Below are 14208 nucleotides of genomic sequence, written 5' to 3' on the forward strand. Positions count from 1 at the left end.
TGTATCAGGTGATAAAATTGGTTTGTGGTATTTCCTGTCTTTGTTGTCTTCGTGAACATTGTACGTTGTAGGGCTGGAAGAAAAAAAACGATTTTCCGATTAATCGTGAGTTTTATTTCAATGATCCATAAACAATTCTTGAAATCCAGAAATCGATCTTTGCATTTGTGCCTTTACTCAGTAAACGTGTACACTTAATGTTATGTGCATGCAGCATTCACTTTTTGTAAATGGTTCATTCAGAGCTGCATAGAGTTTTACTGGCCCCTTGTGTATTTTCCCTTGCCTGGCAGCAAAAAATGAAAATAACTTTTTTTTTTTTTTACCCCATAATTTTGGTGATTTATTCATAGAATATGTACAACAGTGAAGTTCCCTTTTGAATTTGGTTGTTTTCTCTTAGTTATGGATATGTAATGTTGACATATTACATATAAATGCAAAATATAAAATTAGGCACATATTGGATCAGTTAATGAATGGTGTATAAATATAGGTTTGTCCATATTTTGTGTAAAGCCAGAGAGTATGGAATACACAGGGAGAAGAGAACAGAAGTTATTATAATAACATTTCAGTGAGTATGGATGATCTTGATAATAAGACAATGCTGAGAGATCTGCAGAAATGTATTCGTTAAAATAGAACCATGAAAAAAAAAACATAATAGCATTTATTTGTATGCACATTTTCACTTCAAGCGCCTCCTGTCTACTTCCGTGAGCCGCCTCTCCACTACAGACATGGAGTTGAACTGCTCCATGTCTGGACCCTTCAGGCTAATGAAGAGCAGCCTCGTCAGTGTGTTTACACTGTGGTTGCTCTTCTAGTCCATCTTGATACGTTTCATGGCACTGAAGCCCCTCTTGACAGATGCTGTGGACAGAGGCATGACGAAGACGAGCTCCATGATGAAGATGAGGTTGCAGAATTTTTTTTTTTTTCTTTCATCCACAAAAAAGTCCTGCCAGGCATTCTGTTCAAAGGCCTTGTGGTAGTTGATGATGACCTTAGCACAGGGCCACTCTATGCGCCGTGCCCTCTCCCAGTCACAGCCCATGCTGTCGAGCACATCGGCAAAGTGCTTGGTGACTGTGATGTCACTTTCATAGCTGGCCAGCTCCTGATGGTAAACAGGCCACTCTCAAGGATCCATGAGCCTTGATGCAGCTAGCAACACTTGATGGGATTCAACACCCTGGAAACGGTATTGCAGGCTGGTGACCACAGAGGACCGGAGCTCCCTCTTCACACTGGGGAAATAATGTAGGTAATATAATCTCTTTATGAGATGGGCTGAAAATGAAACCAGAATTGTCCACCTTAAGAAAAGCTCCCTCATGTTTACAGATCTACCTGTTGAACTCAGTGCTGCTAATTATTTTCAGTGGGAAAAACCTGCAGGAAAAGTCGCTAGATGACATCACGTGCTAATTTGCATATCTGTGACAACATGATGTAATTACATATGTACAAGTATATACTTTAAAAATTTAAAGAAAATTAAGTTTAAATTAAACTAAACTGACTGTAACTAGCTATTAGCCATTTTTCTTTTCAAGCAGCTCCTCAATGTGCATCTAAACCTACCTCTAATAATAATATTTATGCAGGCTGTTGTATCAACTAAGTGAAGTATCATGAAAAGTGAAAAGAGATGATCATGCACTGGAATAAATTCACTATAGTTAACACTGTCTATTTTGTCAAAACAAAATTAAACTTAGTAAAGTTAAATCATTTAGAATAAAAACCATGAGGATCAATGATTGGTCATTAGGTACACACATTCACAGCTCATTCACGACTCTGTCTGGCTGATGATTGGTCCATTGAATTTACTGCTGCTCCGTCCCACCCACTGAACAGTCAATCCAGAGATCCACATTAGCTCTCATTCACTGAAAAATACTGGCGACTCCCTTCAAGCAGAAGAGGTTTGTCCAAAAAGTCTTAAATGTCACTGACCGCTTTTTTGAGAAACAGTCACTAAAGGGGTCTGAAAAGTAGCTAAATCTAGCGACAAAATCTCTAAGTTGGCAACACTGGTTGAACTCCTCTCTACTTTCCCTGAACCTCAGCAGCTGCATATTGTGAAAGCTTCCCTCTTGAGTTTGTGCTAGAAAGCCCTCAACATACTCTCCTGCCTCTGTCTCCATGCAAAACAAAACAACAAAAAAAGAGCAGATGTTGGAAGTCCTTTAACAGCTGTAGACACTGCGTTGCTCTTCCAACCGTATCAGCACTTGCAGATCTGTTTGATTTACACAAGCAGAGAAAAATGGAGTTGACGTAGGGGATCGACTATAAGACAGTATGATTAAGTAAGCAATAGGAATTGATTGCTTGCCTTGTTTCCACGGTGCTCTCCATCTGCGCAAGCATCACTGGATAATATTTCGAAAGTGTCCTGAGAGTACAGCAGCTCTTTCAGAACATCCGTCACCTGATATAGAATTATAGGAGTGAGAGAATTAAAAAATGTAATACGTCTTAAACAACAAAAGATTGAAATTTTAACACTAGTTTTTACACAAACACGCCCCCCTAGACTGACTCTCTCTCTCACTCTCTCTCATACACACACATACATAATCACAGCCATGGTTACTGGAAGCACAGGGTCCAAGGGGGCCATTGCCATTGCCCGAATTTTACCCTCCTCTCACATTCTTTTTAAGTTGTGAATCATATATTGCTGTATGAGATGACACCCTCAATAAAAGTCATGTTTTGGGTCTAAACACTATAATGTAAGAGCAGATTTACACTAGTTCTGTGCTTTAACTTTCCTTCAACATGCCACATCAGTGATACATTTGGATCCCACTCAGATCCACTCCATTCTTTAGAAGTGCAACCATCTTTTCATAAGTGGTGAACGGCTGTTCACTCTTTATGGTGTGGTAAGCTGTGTTAATAAGCTTCTCCATCCACTGGTGATTCTCTGTATTCACCTGTCTTGCCCAGATGTTAAGCGGGCCTGATGACAGGTTGTCCACCATCCCCTTGGCTAGCATACATTGCAAGCGGGGGGAGGGTGGGGGGGACTTAGCTCAGAACCAGGATCCTTTGGTCAAAACGCAGGTTAAGTTCCTAAAAATGTTCCTGGATGATCCAGAAATGTTCATGCTGATGTAAAGGGCCACTAGACAGTCATTGAGTTCCTGTACAGTCAGACAGGCCTTCAGCAAGTCTTTTCCAACACTGAGCTGAAGTGGACATAGCTTCCTGTTTGATGTGCTTGGGGAAGTTTTTAAAGAATCATTTACTCAGAGTGCCTTTCTCCTCCACTCTGTCACACTTTGCACCTCCTTCCTTTCCCTCCTGTCTCCTTCACTCTCTTTAGTTCTTTCAACGTGGATGCCAAACTCAGCTTCAAGTTATTACTCTTCATGTAAACCGCAGCTGAAATGTCTGTCGTGGCCTCCAACTGGCCCGACCCAGTGAAATGGATCCGTTTCAACTATTCCTTCCTGTTCATTGCGAGTTAATGGTTATTTAGCAGAATGACTAATACCCCGGTCTGTGCAGGATGCGGGCAGAGTGACACGGTTCTGCCTCGGTTAACGGTCACGGCTGTGTGATTATCGGGCTTCTCCTCATCCTGCCCCCTCCAGCTTTGCTGCGTTGGGGATTTCAAAAATCGCTCAAAGCATTGAAGCTTCTAATTTATCAGCTTTGTATATGAGCATACAAACTCATGGTGTTGCATGACTTTTGGCTACTTTTCATATGCTTTGTGTATGCTTTATATTATCATGATGATTTAATAACAAGAGATGGCCCTGAGGAGAGCGCCTCTTTTTTTTTTTTTCTTTTTTTTTTGCCTTTTAGGAAAAGCAGAAATGGTGAAAGCGTATTTTTAATTTAGACATTATGATGATGATGTCCAATATTGACATATTTTCAAAATTACATGATAAACATTTTTAGTTGTGAGGTTTTCTAAAACTGTTCATCAATATTAAAAGTTTAGATGGTTTTTGTTTTAAAGGGGGACTTTAAATTTTACATCACATCAAGTCTCATCTCAGGTTTGAGATTGCAGACTGAAAACATGCATTAGAAACTATGGGGCAATGAGTTTGAAAGACATGGGAGTTCACCAGGCAGGGAGGGTCTAATCAAAAGATGCTATGAGTTGCATTATGGGAAATGTAGGATCCGGTGTTTTGGGATTTTGACCCATACTAGGGACTAAAAAATCAGAATATCATGGCCTCTCTGTTTCTTGTGAGTTCCTTTCACCTTTTTATAAACACAATATTAACTCCTCTTTAAAATGTCTTCCTCTGTTTAAGCTGTACAGTATTTTGTTAAAACCATGATAATTGTTAAACATGTCTACATATATGCCTCATACAAAACATACATGGTGCTACTAAAATACCATACAGAACAGTATAAGTGTAGTGTTATAAAGAGTCTATTATCATGTTTGACAAGCACACACATTGCGCAACCACTGTATAAAGTTTGAGATTGTCAGCTTTCATCGCTCAAATACTTTTTGAAATGTTGGTTAAAAGTACTTAATAGTAATTCCCATGACCTGAGTGGAGAGTACTGGCCAAGGACGTTGTGGGATTTCAGAAATGCACGCTAAAGTTGCATGTTTGACTCGGCTCTATGGAGACATACTGAAGCCTATCCCTGCCATGTATTTATGAGTCCAGTGCAGGAGTTGCCATGGGAACTAGCATTACCCCTCAGGAGTAGCTCCAGTGAATGTACAGTAGCTTGTCCGTGAGAAATGCTTCTGCTGGGTTTTCCACTTAGGCAGGAGAACAATGGGATCTGTTGAATTAAGCTGATCATGCCTGCAAGACATGCCCCTTTCCTCTGGTTGTGTGTGTGTGTGTGTGTGTGTGTGTGTGTGTGTGTGTGTGTGTGTGTGTGTGTGTGTGTGTGTGTGTGTGTGTGTTTGGAGAATTCAAATACACATGATTACACACACACACACTCATTTGCCAACAAAGCTGATGTATCTGTCTCATGTCCTCTCCCTTCGTTCTCCTTCTTCCTTCTCCTCTTGTCAATTTTAAACTAGATCGAGTAGTAACACTTTCTTTCTTTCCTACTCTGGCCCTCACCATCCCTCTAACACCCCTCCCTTCAGTTCAGGTCTTTAGTCAATGAGAAAGTGAACTCTCCAGTGCTGTGTCTTGACAATTGCTATTTATGTCCCTCTCTCAAAGACACACTCTGTCTGAAGGGGAAACTCCAATGTTGCCTGACCTGCTTTCCACAGTGAAAGATCCTGTCTGGTTAGAGGGCAGGCAGCGCTCGGGGCACTCCTTCACTGTACACTCAACTGTGCTCTTCAGTCAGCAAGAGTCAAACTTAACTCTCATCATCCTTGGGAGACATTTCAGCTTCTTAGTTTGCCTTGGGAATACCAGCTGTACTTTATAACACGAAGCACATTCCATTATCTAACCATCCACTACAGTTCTGCTTAGACAATGTGGCTGTAAACATTATCAATGTCACTAGTGGGGCGTTTTTTGTGTGTGTGCATATTTCATATATTTCCCATTTGGAATTGCTAATCCCTCATATGCAACTATCTTTTCACTGCTAACTGTTTGTGTTGGCCAAGGGAAGGCAGACTGTCATGTTTCCCCTCTGATACACACAGTGTCACCATCCACTTCTTTTTATCTGTAAGCAAGGAGCCACAGTTGTGGGGTGAATATGCACAAAAATTCATGTTGTAGATTCTCACTATCATTGCTCTTAAAGGCCGGATATTCTCCAAAATGGACAGATAGGAAGAGCGGACACAGACTCAGTTCTGATTATTCTACAATACTTGTCTGCAAACACAGGCAAACAAGTTAAAACATGTTTGTTTTTGCCTACAGTCTGCCTGTATAGTATTTTTTTTTTGTTTATTTTTGCAGGGACAGCACACAATTAAAAGTAATTGCACCAGAGTAAGCTATCAGTAAATTACATCTGTTGTTCCTGGGCTGGTAGACAGTCCACAGGTGCATATCCTCCATATTGGTTTTAAAATTTTCACTATAGCGAAAAGTAGAAATATTATGGCTCAAAGGATATGTTCACAATTTTTCCAGTCTGTCCTAAAACAGTCAGGTGCCCAAAAGGACACTGACATGTTTTTCCTGCTGTAATCATTCATCCTGTTCATACAGGCCATTAAGAGATTCCTTTATAATGCACTTACAATGTAAGTGATGGGGGACGAAATCCACAACCCTTTTCCATGCAAAAATGTATAATAAAAGTTTATAACATGAGGCTTCAGTCATCCAAATTAATCAAATCTAGTCAATATCTCCTAATGTTAGTGTCAAATTCCCCTCTTTTTGTTACAATCCTTCCACTGCAGCTCAACAGGAAGACACTGTCCGTCGAAAAACAAAGAGGGAATTTTTTAGGGCTGTCCCCGACCAAAGATTTTCTTAGTTGACCAATAGTCATTAGTTCAAGCCATTAGTCAACTAATTGTCGCACGTTTATTTAACATTTTACATTTATTTAATTATTTACATATATATTTTTTGGGGGCATCAGAAAATGGTTGCAGTTCCAGGGCTGAGAAAGAATGTTACAAGTAATATCAGTCCCGTGGGTCAGTTAGTTTCGTTAAATCCCCCTTATCTCTCATATTAGGCAGTTTCCTGGCAGAAAACGCCAAAGCTGACAGATATTTCCAGAGGAATCGGTGCTTCTGTTGTCACAGCTGACCAGGTCACTGACTGAGTGATGAAGTTACGCCACTGGTCGGGTTAGGGTTAGGCCGGAGGCCAGCCAATGTCGTAACTTCATTGGTCACCTCGGCTGGGTGTCACCACTTCCTGTATCCGTCGTTTCAAATTAAATGCCCTCTAGCATTTCATACACAGTCCAGCCATACCAGATTGACTAGATGACCTAATTTTGGCAAGGTGCAGCCCCTGAATGGAATTTGAGGGGTTTTTTTTTTTCTTTTCCTGCGACAAACCGCCCAATGAAAACTTGGTCTACTAAGACTCTTCTCATTAACAGTTGGTGCAGTATTAGGGGGCAGCCCTAAAAATACATTTTTACTAAAAAGACTGTAACTGTCCACTTTATTTGACTAATTTGGATTTTGATTGGATCTTCTAACGGCCAGTAGTAACAAGAGGAATAATTACAGCGAGCAAAACCTATTTCAATGTTCATATGGGCGCCTGACTGTTGTTTTAAGACAGACTTAAAAATTGTGAACCTAACATTTAATTTAGACATTGTTTTTATGGCATTTACAGTTTATCCATATGGTGTTATGTGCAACTTTAAAAAGTGCATAAAAAATACCAAGCTGTAGTTACAGCTTCTTATATGTAGATTAAATACTATTTAATGCTTGTGATGGGCACTTGCTATTATTTTTTGCAGTTCATTTACTAGAGTGTTGTTTGTTCAATAGAAGAAAAACAAGTGAAAGCAGAAACCATAGAGTAAACGTGTAACTGAAACTGCAGTGACTCAGACTTGAATGTTGGGAGAAGTGAGATGGAGAGATGAGAGTGGTGGAGAGCTCGAGCAGCATTGTAGAGGAAGAAAATAGGTGATGGAACGGGGGTGGAAGAGAGGAGGATTGCTCTGGAGAGAACGCTAGAAAGAGACGCATACATGGTGATACTAGAAGTTGACTTTAGGTTAGACCGCTACCTGCCTGCCTTGTCTTTTGAATGTTCCTCTTTGGTTGATGACCAGAGTATACAGAAACTGCGATGCTTTCATCCTGACTCTGGCGTCTCCTAAGCCTAGAGTGGTAGTTTGCTCACAGAATATGTCCATATAAAGATACAGAACCTTCTGTGGGAGCTCTCCTGGAGAAAAAGTGTGCGAGAGGGGGGATCTGTGGGGGTTCTGTGAGTTTCTGCCAGTCTCTCTCTCTGTGCATGTGCAAACAAGCTTCCTTCTCCATGACTTGGTCTTTCTGTGTGTTTGTGCACATTTGCATATGCATGGTCTCTGCGATACAAAATAAGAGGAGTGAACTCGGCTTACCCAGTTCATTGTTGAGCTGAGGTGAGCCGTGCAGCCCTCATGTGGTTATTCTGGGCTGCTACCACTCTGGCCAAAACAATGATTACATTTCAAAACACTAGACCCAAGATGACCTTCTTTTTTTTCTGGAAGTTTTGACTTTCAGGACAATGGCTAGACCACAATTAAGCACAGAAACATTTTTCATATGTATTTTAGGCTTGTAGTTTAAATATGTGTCTAGAGTCACTTGTTTCATTGTAAGACAGAAGATGGGAAGATATGACTGGTTTTAATGGACTGAAAAGGTCATTTAACAATAAGCGAACCATAAGCTGACACCAGGCGGAGGCAGGAGCAGCTCAGCTAAGCAGCCTGTACCGGTAAAACACAGAGCCTGGGTTGGCATTGAGGTCTGGACCATTGCCTGGGGGCATGATGGTGCGGATTCCTGCACGGCCTTGTGTATCAACACCAGGGTGTAGGTGGACAGACAAGGTCGGCCTGTTGCAAAGATAGGCTAGTTTATTACCCCAGAAATAAAAGTTACATAAAAAGGCTACATTTGAACAAGTCAGAGAAATGCTTGATTGGCTCTCTGGACCTTTTATGTGGAGAACTGCTCAGTGTTCACAGATGTTGTTTTAATTTACTGCTCAGTTTGCTCTTCTTGGAGCAGCAGAAATACATTAATTTGAAAGATCAAGTGCAGAATAGTTGGACTGACACTGTTGATTGTATTTTTTTTTGTATTGATTTAAACAAGGGTGACTGGATTACAGCTTGTCTTTGGGTATTAAGGTGTTGATGCTTTTTCAAACAAATGTTCATTACTTTCATACTTAAACTACTTTTCATTTCTAGCATTGTTTGCCTTGTTCAGCAGGTTTCACATTAAGCCCTTTACAATGTTTCCAATTTATCTGCACACACCATCTGCACCTTTTTTTCCCCCCTTAGTAGGATAACAGTAGTAGTAGCCTGCTATAACCTACTGTTTTGTTCCTGGATCATGGCAAGAGCGGGAAGCAGTCTGTCATACATTTTTCACACTGTCAGCAATTTCACGTGTCCATTTATGACCCTCTTTCAGTTGTCGGCTAACCTCCAGTGTCATCTTGCCTTCCTCGCAGGTACCGGAGAGAGTGGCAAGAGCACTTTCATCAAGCAGATGAGAATAATCCATGGGTCAGGCTACACAGATGAGGACAAGAAGGGTTTCACCAAACTGGTCTACCAGAACATTTTCACCTCCATGCAGGCCATGATCCGAGCAACTGAGACCCTCAAGATCCCGTTTAAGTATGAGCAGAACAAGGTGCGTACTGTCAAGTGTTGAGGTGAAAATATTGTCCTATGATGTGTTTATATTGAGATGGATACTTGCATCCAAATACTTGCTAGTTTTTGATGCACATACATTGTTGAGTGGCTGCTGAGATAATGAAATATCTTGACTAAGTTATTGAAATGGTTAAGATGCAAGCTTGGTTTACTGCTTTACCTGCTGCAGCAGCTAAAAATGTGTTTACTCAAGATTAAATATCACCTTAACTAAACAAGAGTCCTCAGACTAATTTTAAGAACTATAATTCTGGTATAATAATTCTGGTGTGATAGTCGAATCACTTGTAATGTGCATGTTTCATTTTGATTTCAGACATTTAGCTGACAGTAATCTGTGTGCTTCATTGCTCAGTTCCAACACTCTTGTGTCCAGTTAATCTCATGCAAACCACATTCAATTAGATCATAAATCTGACAGTAAAATGAGATGTTAAGTAAATTGAACTGGTCTCCTCCAGTGTGCTGTGGCCTCTGTTGGCATATCACTATAAATATACGTTGGCCAAATAGAGCCATAAAAGGACAGTGTATAAGTGGGAATACATACAGTATTAATGGTATGTACACTTTATTGAATATAGCACTACACAGGTAGTGAATGTGGCCACTATATAAATGCATGATTTCGTAAGACACCACCTGTGATCACACACTTTAAGATTTGAGACATTTTTTAATTCATGAAATTAATTTTGAATAAAATCCTAAGTTTCTGAATCCAAATGCTGTTAAAGTTAGCTTTTTTTGCTCGGTTGCTTTTCTCTCAGAATAACGCCCAAGTGGTTCGCGAGGTGGACGTTGAGAAGGTTTCATCATTCGATCACCCGTACATCGGCGCGATAAAGATGCTGTGGGCTGACCCTGGCATCCAGGAGGCCTACGATCGCAGGAGAGAGTACCAGCTCTCTGACTCAACCAAATAGTACGTCTACGATCTATTAATTTACTAGAGAGTGACTGAATACTAGAATTATTACTTTATGTGTAGAAGTGGTGAAGCTGCCTCAAACCCTTTTCTCTGCCTGTGTGAGCATGCACTCAAACAGAGGAAGGGAGGAGGGTTCAGGCAGACGCAGAGAGCTGAGGAAAAGGAAGAAATGTTGGCAGGTTTATAAATGACTGCTAATAATATCATGGCTAATTCCAACCTGCATTAATCCATTTCAGACTAATGAAAAAAGTAAAAAAGTTGAGAATTGGGAAAAGACCAAAGCTTGTGCATAGATATATTTATGAATACTTGTGATTTTTTTTTAACAAGCTACTGGTTGCTACATGTATATTTGTTTGAATGTTGTTCTGTGATTGTATGTGTTTTTTGACAGAGAGCAATTGTTTCTGTGTCTTTTCTTAATATATACAGTACATGTGCATGTGGTCTCGCACTTCTCGAGACTGTTGGTTTGCCTACATGTGCATCTCTGTCATATGTTCCCTCCCCTCCCACAGTTACCTTAACGATTTAGAACGAATAGCAACATCGGGGTACGTGCCCACTCAGCAGGACGTGCTGCGGGTTCGAGTGCCCACCACCGGCATCATTGAGTACCCATTTGACCTGGAGAATATTATCTTCAGGTACTGGTGTCAAGTGCTGCCGATGATGTCACTGGCTGGCTAGCTGTGCGACAGTTGGTCAGCCAGCTGGAAACCGTCGATGCCGCTGTCTCCATCTACCCTGTGCTGCACAGCAGGGCTAAGCACTTTTAACACATCCCTGATGGTACACTCTCAAAAGACTCAAGAACAGGCCCCAACCCTCCTGTCAAGACTAGCTGGGAAGGCACTAATTTTCATTTGCACCCAGGCAGTCAAAGCTGGCCTCTTGAGTGCTAAATACTTCTTTTTTTCTTTTTTTTTTGTGGAGTCAAGTTAAAAGTTCCTGTCTCCTTTTTAAATGTATAAACCTTCACTCTTTGGGTGGAAACAGAAGATAAAATGACAATTGTTTTGTCTTTGGGAGCTGCCATCAAGGATGAAGCTAAATTTCTAAGAAAATTTGGGGATAGTGGTACAAAACGTCACCTAATCCCCTCATAACTCTTGGGAATGTTTTTTTCTTTGGTTGCATCTGGACTGATCCACTTGCTTTTGGAGGGGGTTATGCTGTATCTGCTGTTATGCTTCACTTTCTCTTTCCTCTCTCTCTCTCTCTTTCTCTCTCTCTCTCTGTGTCTCTCTCTGTCTCTCTCTCTCTCTCTCTCTCTGTGGTTTGTTGTCCTTCCTGTCTCTAGCTATCTAAGTGATCTGGATCGTATTGCCGAACCGTCCTATCTACCAACCCAACAGGATGTGCTTAGGGTTCGAATCCCAACCACTGGGATCATAGAATACCCTTTCGACTTGCAAAGCATCATTTTCAGGTAGAAGAAGAACTACACTACTTTGACTAACTCTAGTTTTTCACCCCCTACCAGTGTTCTGTTTTCATTTTAAAATCCAAAAGGCGCTCTGAAGTCTGAGTCAGCATGTTAATATGTCACCTACGACTTGTTTTATGTCTCCATTTGTGCGTTAAACCATAATGTCTGAATTCATTCTGTTATTTAGAGTATATTCAATGTGTAATGTTACAGTAGATTCTATAAGAGCTTCTGTTAGTTGATTAATCAAGAAGTCAATTGACAGAAAATTATTTGGCAGCTGTTTTGTTATTGTTATTTTTTCATTCTCTAGCTGCAGGGTTTCCTATGTGATTTGCTGTTTGTTTGTTTTTATTATGTGCTCAAAAACTGACTATCTTTGGGTTGGAAGTTGTGATGGGCATTTTTCAGGATTTTCAAATAATTAATCAATTAGTAAATAATGAAAATCAGTTGCTGCCCTGAATTATACATTCATCCACCATATTATCACTTAACTACAATCTCTAATTATACATAAAAAATATACATAAAACATAATATAAATGTGTCTAGATGAATGAATAAAAGTAAAAGTTGTGTAAATAACTTGAATATGGATACTTCATAATGATTCCCAAGCTGCACTCTCAAGACATTCACATGTTCAGAAACTGAAATGCTCATAAAAGGCCGTATTATTACATGAGTCCTTCCTAGCTTCTCAGTGTAGCCCAAAGACTCAGCCTTTCAGGACTTGGTTCAGAGACAGGCTTAGGACCGGCTACCAATACAGCTTTTCCCTCCTTCTTCTCTCACAAAAAGAAAAGAGAGAAGATGGGGAGATAGAGATAGACCCAGGGAACAAGAGCGATTACAGTAGAGTGCAAATCGATAGGAAGCCATCATGTCAGCCCCCTCCTACGCTTGGCAAGGCTAGAAATAACTCTGCTTGCAATGCGGTTGTGCTGAAGAGGTTCCCAGCAGCCCTGCTGCGGCTATCCGATAGGCTCTGCTCTGCTGATGGTGAATCACTACATGCTCTCAATGACATCAATTTTATGTTAAAGGACCAAAAATACAAATATGAAGTGGGAATGAATGTGAGCTGGAGAACAGCATGATTATTTAGTTTTCCTAACTGAGAATGAGAATGTGTTATAATATTCCTGTAATTAAACACAGAGCACACTTGATGCAGGATAAGAAGCTCCGCAGCCCAATGTGTGGATAGTAACGAGCACATGTGGGACTGTACGGCTTGTGCTTGCAGTCAACAGGGCCGTAGCTGCAACAAGGAAGCCTTTCATAGACAAACATCTCCATTAGGCTTGCTTCCCTCTCTTTTAATTGGCTTTTGAAGTCACAGAAAATGTCATTTCACTTGGCTTATCCAGCATAGGAGGGCTTATCGTACTAAGTAGGTCACTCATCCTTTGCTAGAGGAAAGAAAGGAGGTCGTCTGATGTGAAGGAGTTTTATTTTAGGCTGGCTCTTCTGGAGGACTCCATTTATCAATGCCCTCACTCCTTCTGGCGGGCTCGCTGAATGAGTTCACCCCTATGATGTGCGATCAAAGTTTCACTGTGTGGCTGCCAAATGATATTGGGTATTAGGTGAAAATTATATGGACTGATTCAGATTCTTCAGGTTTCTGTCACAGTTTAGTTGCCTGATCTTCGAAGAGTAACCGCAGGAAAAATGGACAGATCAGTCAATCTTACTTTTGCTCTTTCTGCCCCTCTTCCATTCTTATCCAGCAGCATTAGTTCTTCAATTTCTTTAATTTCCCTTTTCTTTGTTTTGGTAATTTAAGGAGAAAACTCATCCAAACAAAAAAGTGAACAGTAGAACAGGGGAAACCAGTTTATCCAAGAGTCGATCCAAGTCTCCTACGCTAAAATCAAAACCCACATATCACGCCGTACAAGTGCTTGTTCCAATTTTCCCGCACTTTTCAATATTTCTTTGCTGATTTGCCAATTCTTTTTTTTATTGTTTTTTTCCTCATCTCTTTTCTCATATCCCTTCCATTTAGTGGCTCTTCCAAACAGGAAAATATTTTGTAGATTTATTTTCTATTACCTGCATGGGCTCTTCTGCATCTACTTTGCCGAATAAGGATGGCGTTGTTTGCACATACACTTCCTCGTAGTTATTTCAGTTCACCTCAGGGAAGGTTTGCTCTGTCCTCTCTGTGATTCACGCTGCAGGTTCTCGGTTCACGTTTCTTCTGCTTATATTCTCAGTGCAAAAGGGGTGTTTGGCTTGAACTACACTAGACTCACAAGATGTTGAAGTGGTCTTCGGCAGTAATAGTCACGCCATGCTGGCCTTAAAATATATTGATTGGCCACCACTGGATACAAAGCTTAGTGTATCTGAAAATGAAAAAACAAAAATTGCAAGATGAATGCCTCTTTGCACTGATAAATCTTCTACTTTAAAATCTTACTTCTGTCCTGAAGTGAACCAGATACTTGGCCGGTGGTTTGTCCTCAGCAATCACTTCAGGGTTTCCTCTGTG

The 14208-nt window shown here is 40.6% G+C and overlaps 1 protein-coding gene across 2 annotated transcripts in view; it reads left to right on the plus strand.

Annotated features, from left to right (window-relative positions):
- LOC122988444 (guanine nucleotide-binding protein G(q) subunit alpha-like) overlaps positions 1-14208 on the plus strand; it is a 37097-nt gene that overhangs the window by 14231 nt on the left and 8658 nt on the right. Inside the window, exons 2-5 of one of the 2 annotated variants that reach the window (XM_044360736.1) lie at positions 9126-9310; positions 10107-10261; positions 10789-10917; positions 11574-11702. In XM_044360736.1, coding sequence (XP_044216671.1) covers positions 9126-9310; positions 10107-10261; positions 10789-10917; positions 11574-11702 — 598 coding nt within the window. The remainder of the gene's footprint in view (positions 1-9125; positions 9311-10106; positions 10262-10788; positions 10918-11573; positions 11703-14208) is intronic. The other variant, XM_044360735.1, reaches the window with a different exon arrangement.

This window comes from Thunnus albacares, chromosome 9, assembly GCF_914725855.1.
Source record: "Thunnus albacares chromosome 9, fThuAlb1.1, whole genome shotgun sequence".
Classification (NCBI taxonomy): domain Eukaryota; kingdom Metazoa; phylum Chordata; class Actinopteri; order Scombriformes; family Scombridae; genus Thunnus; species Thunnus albacares.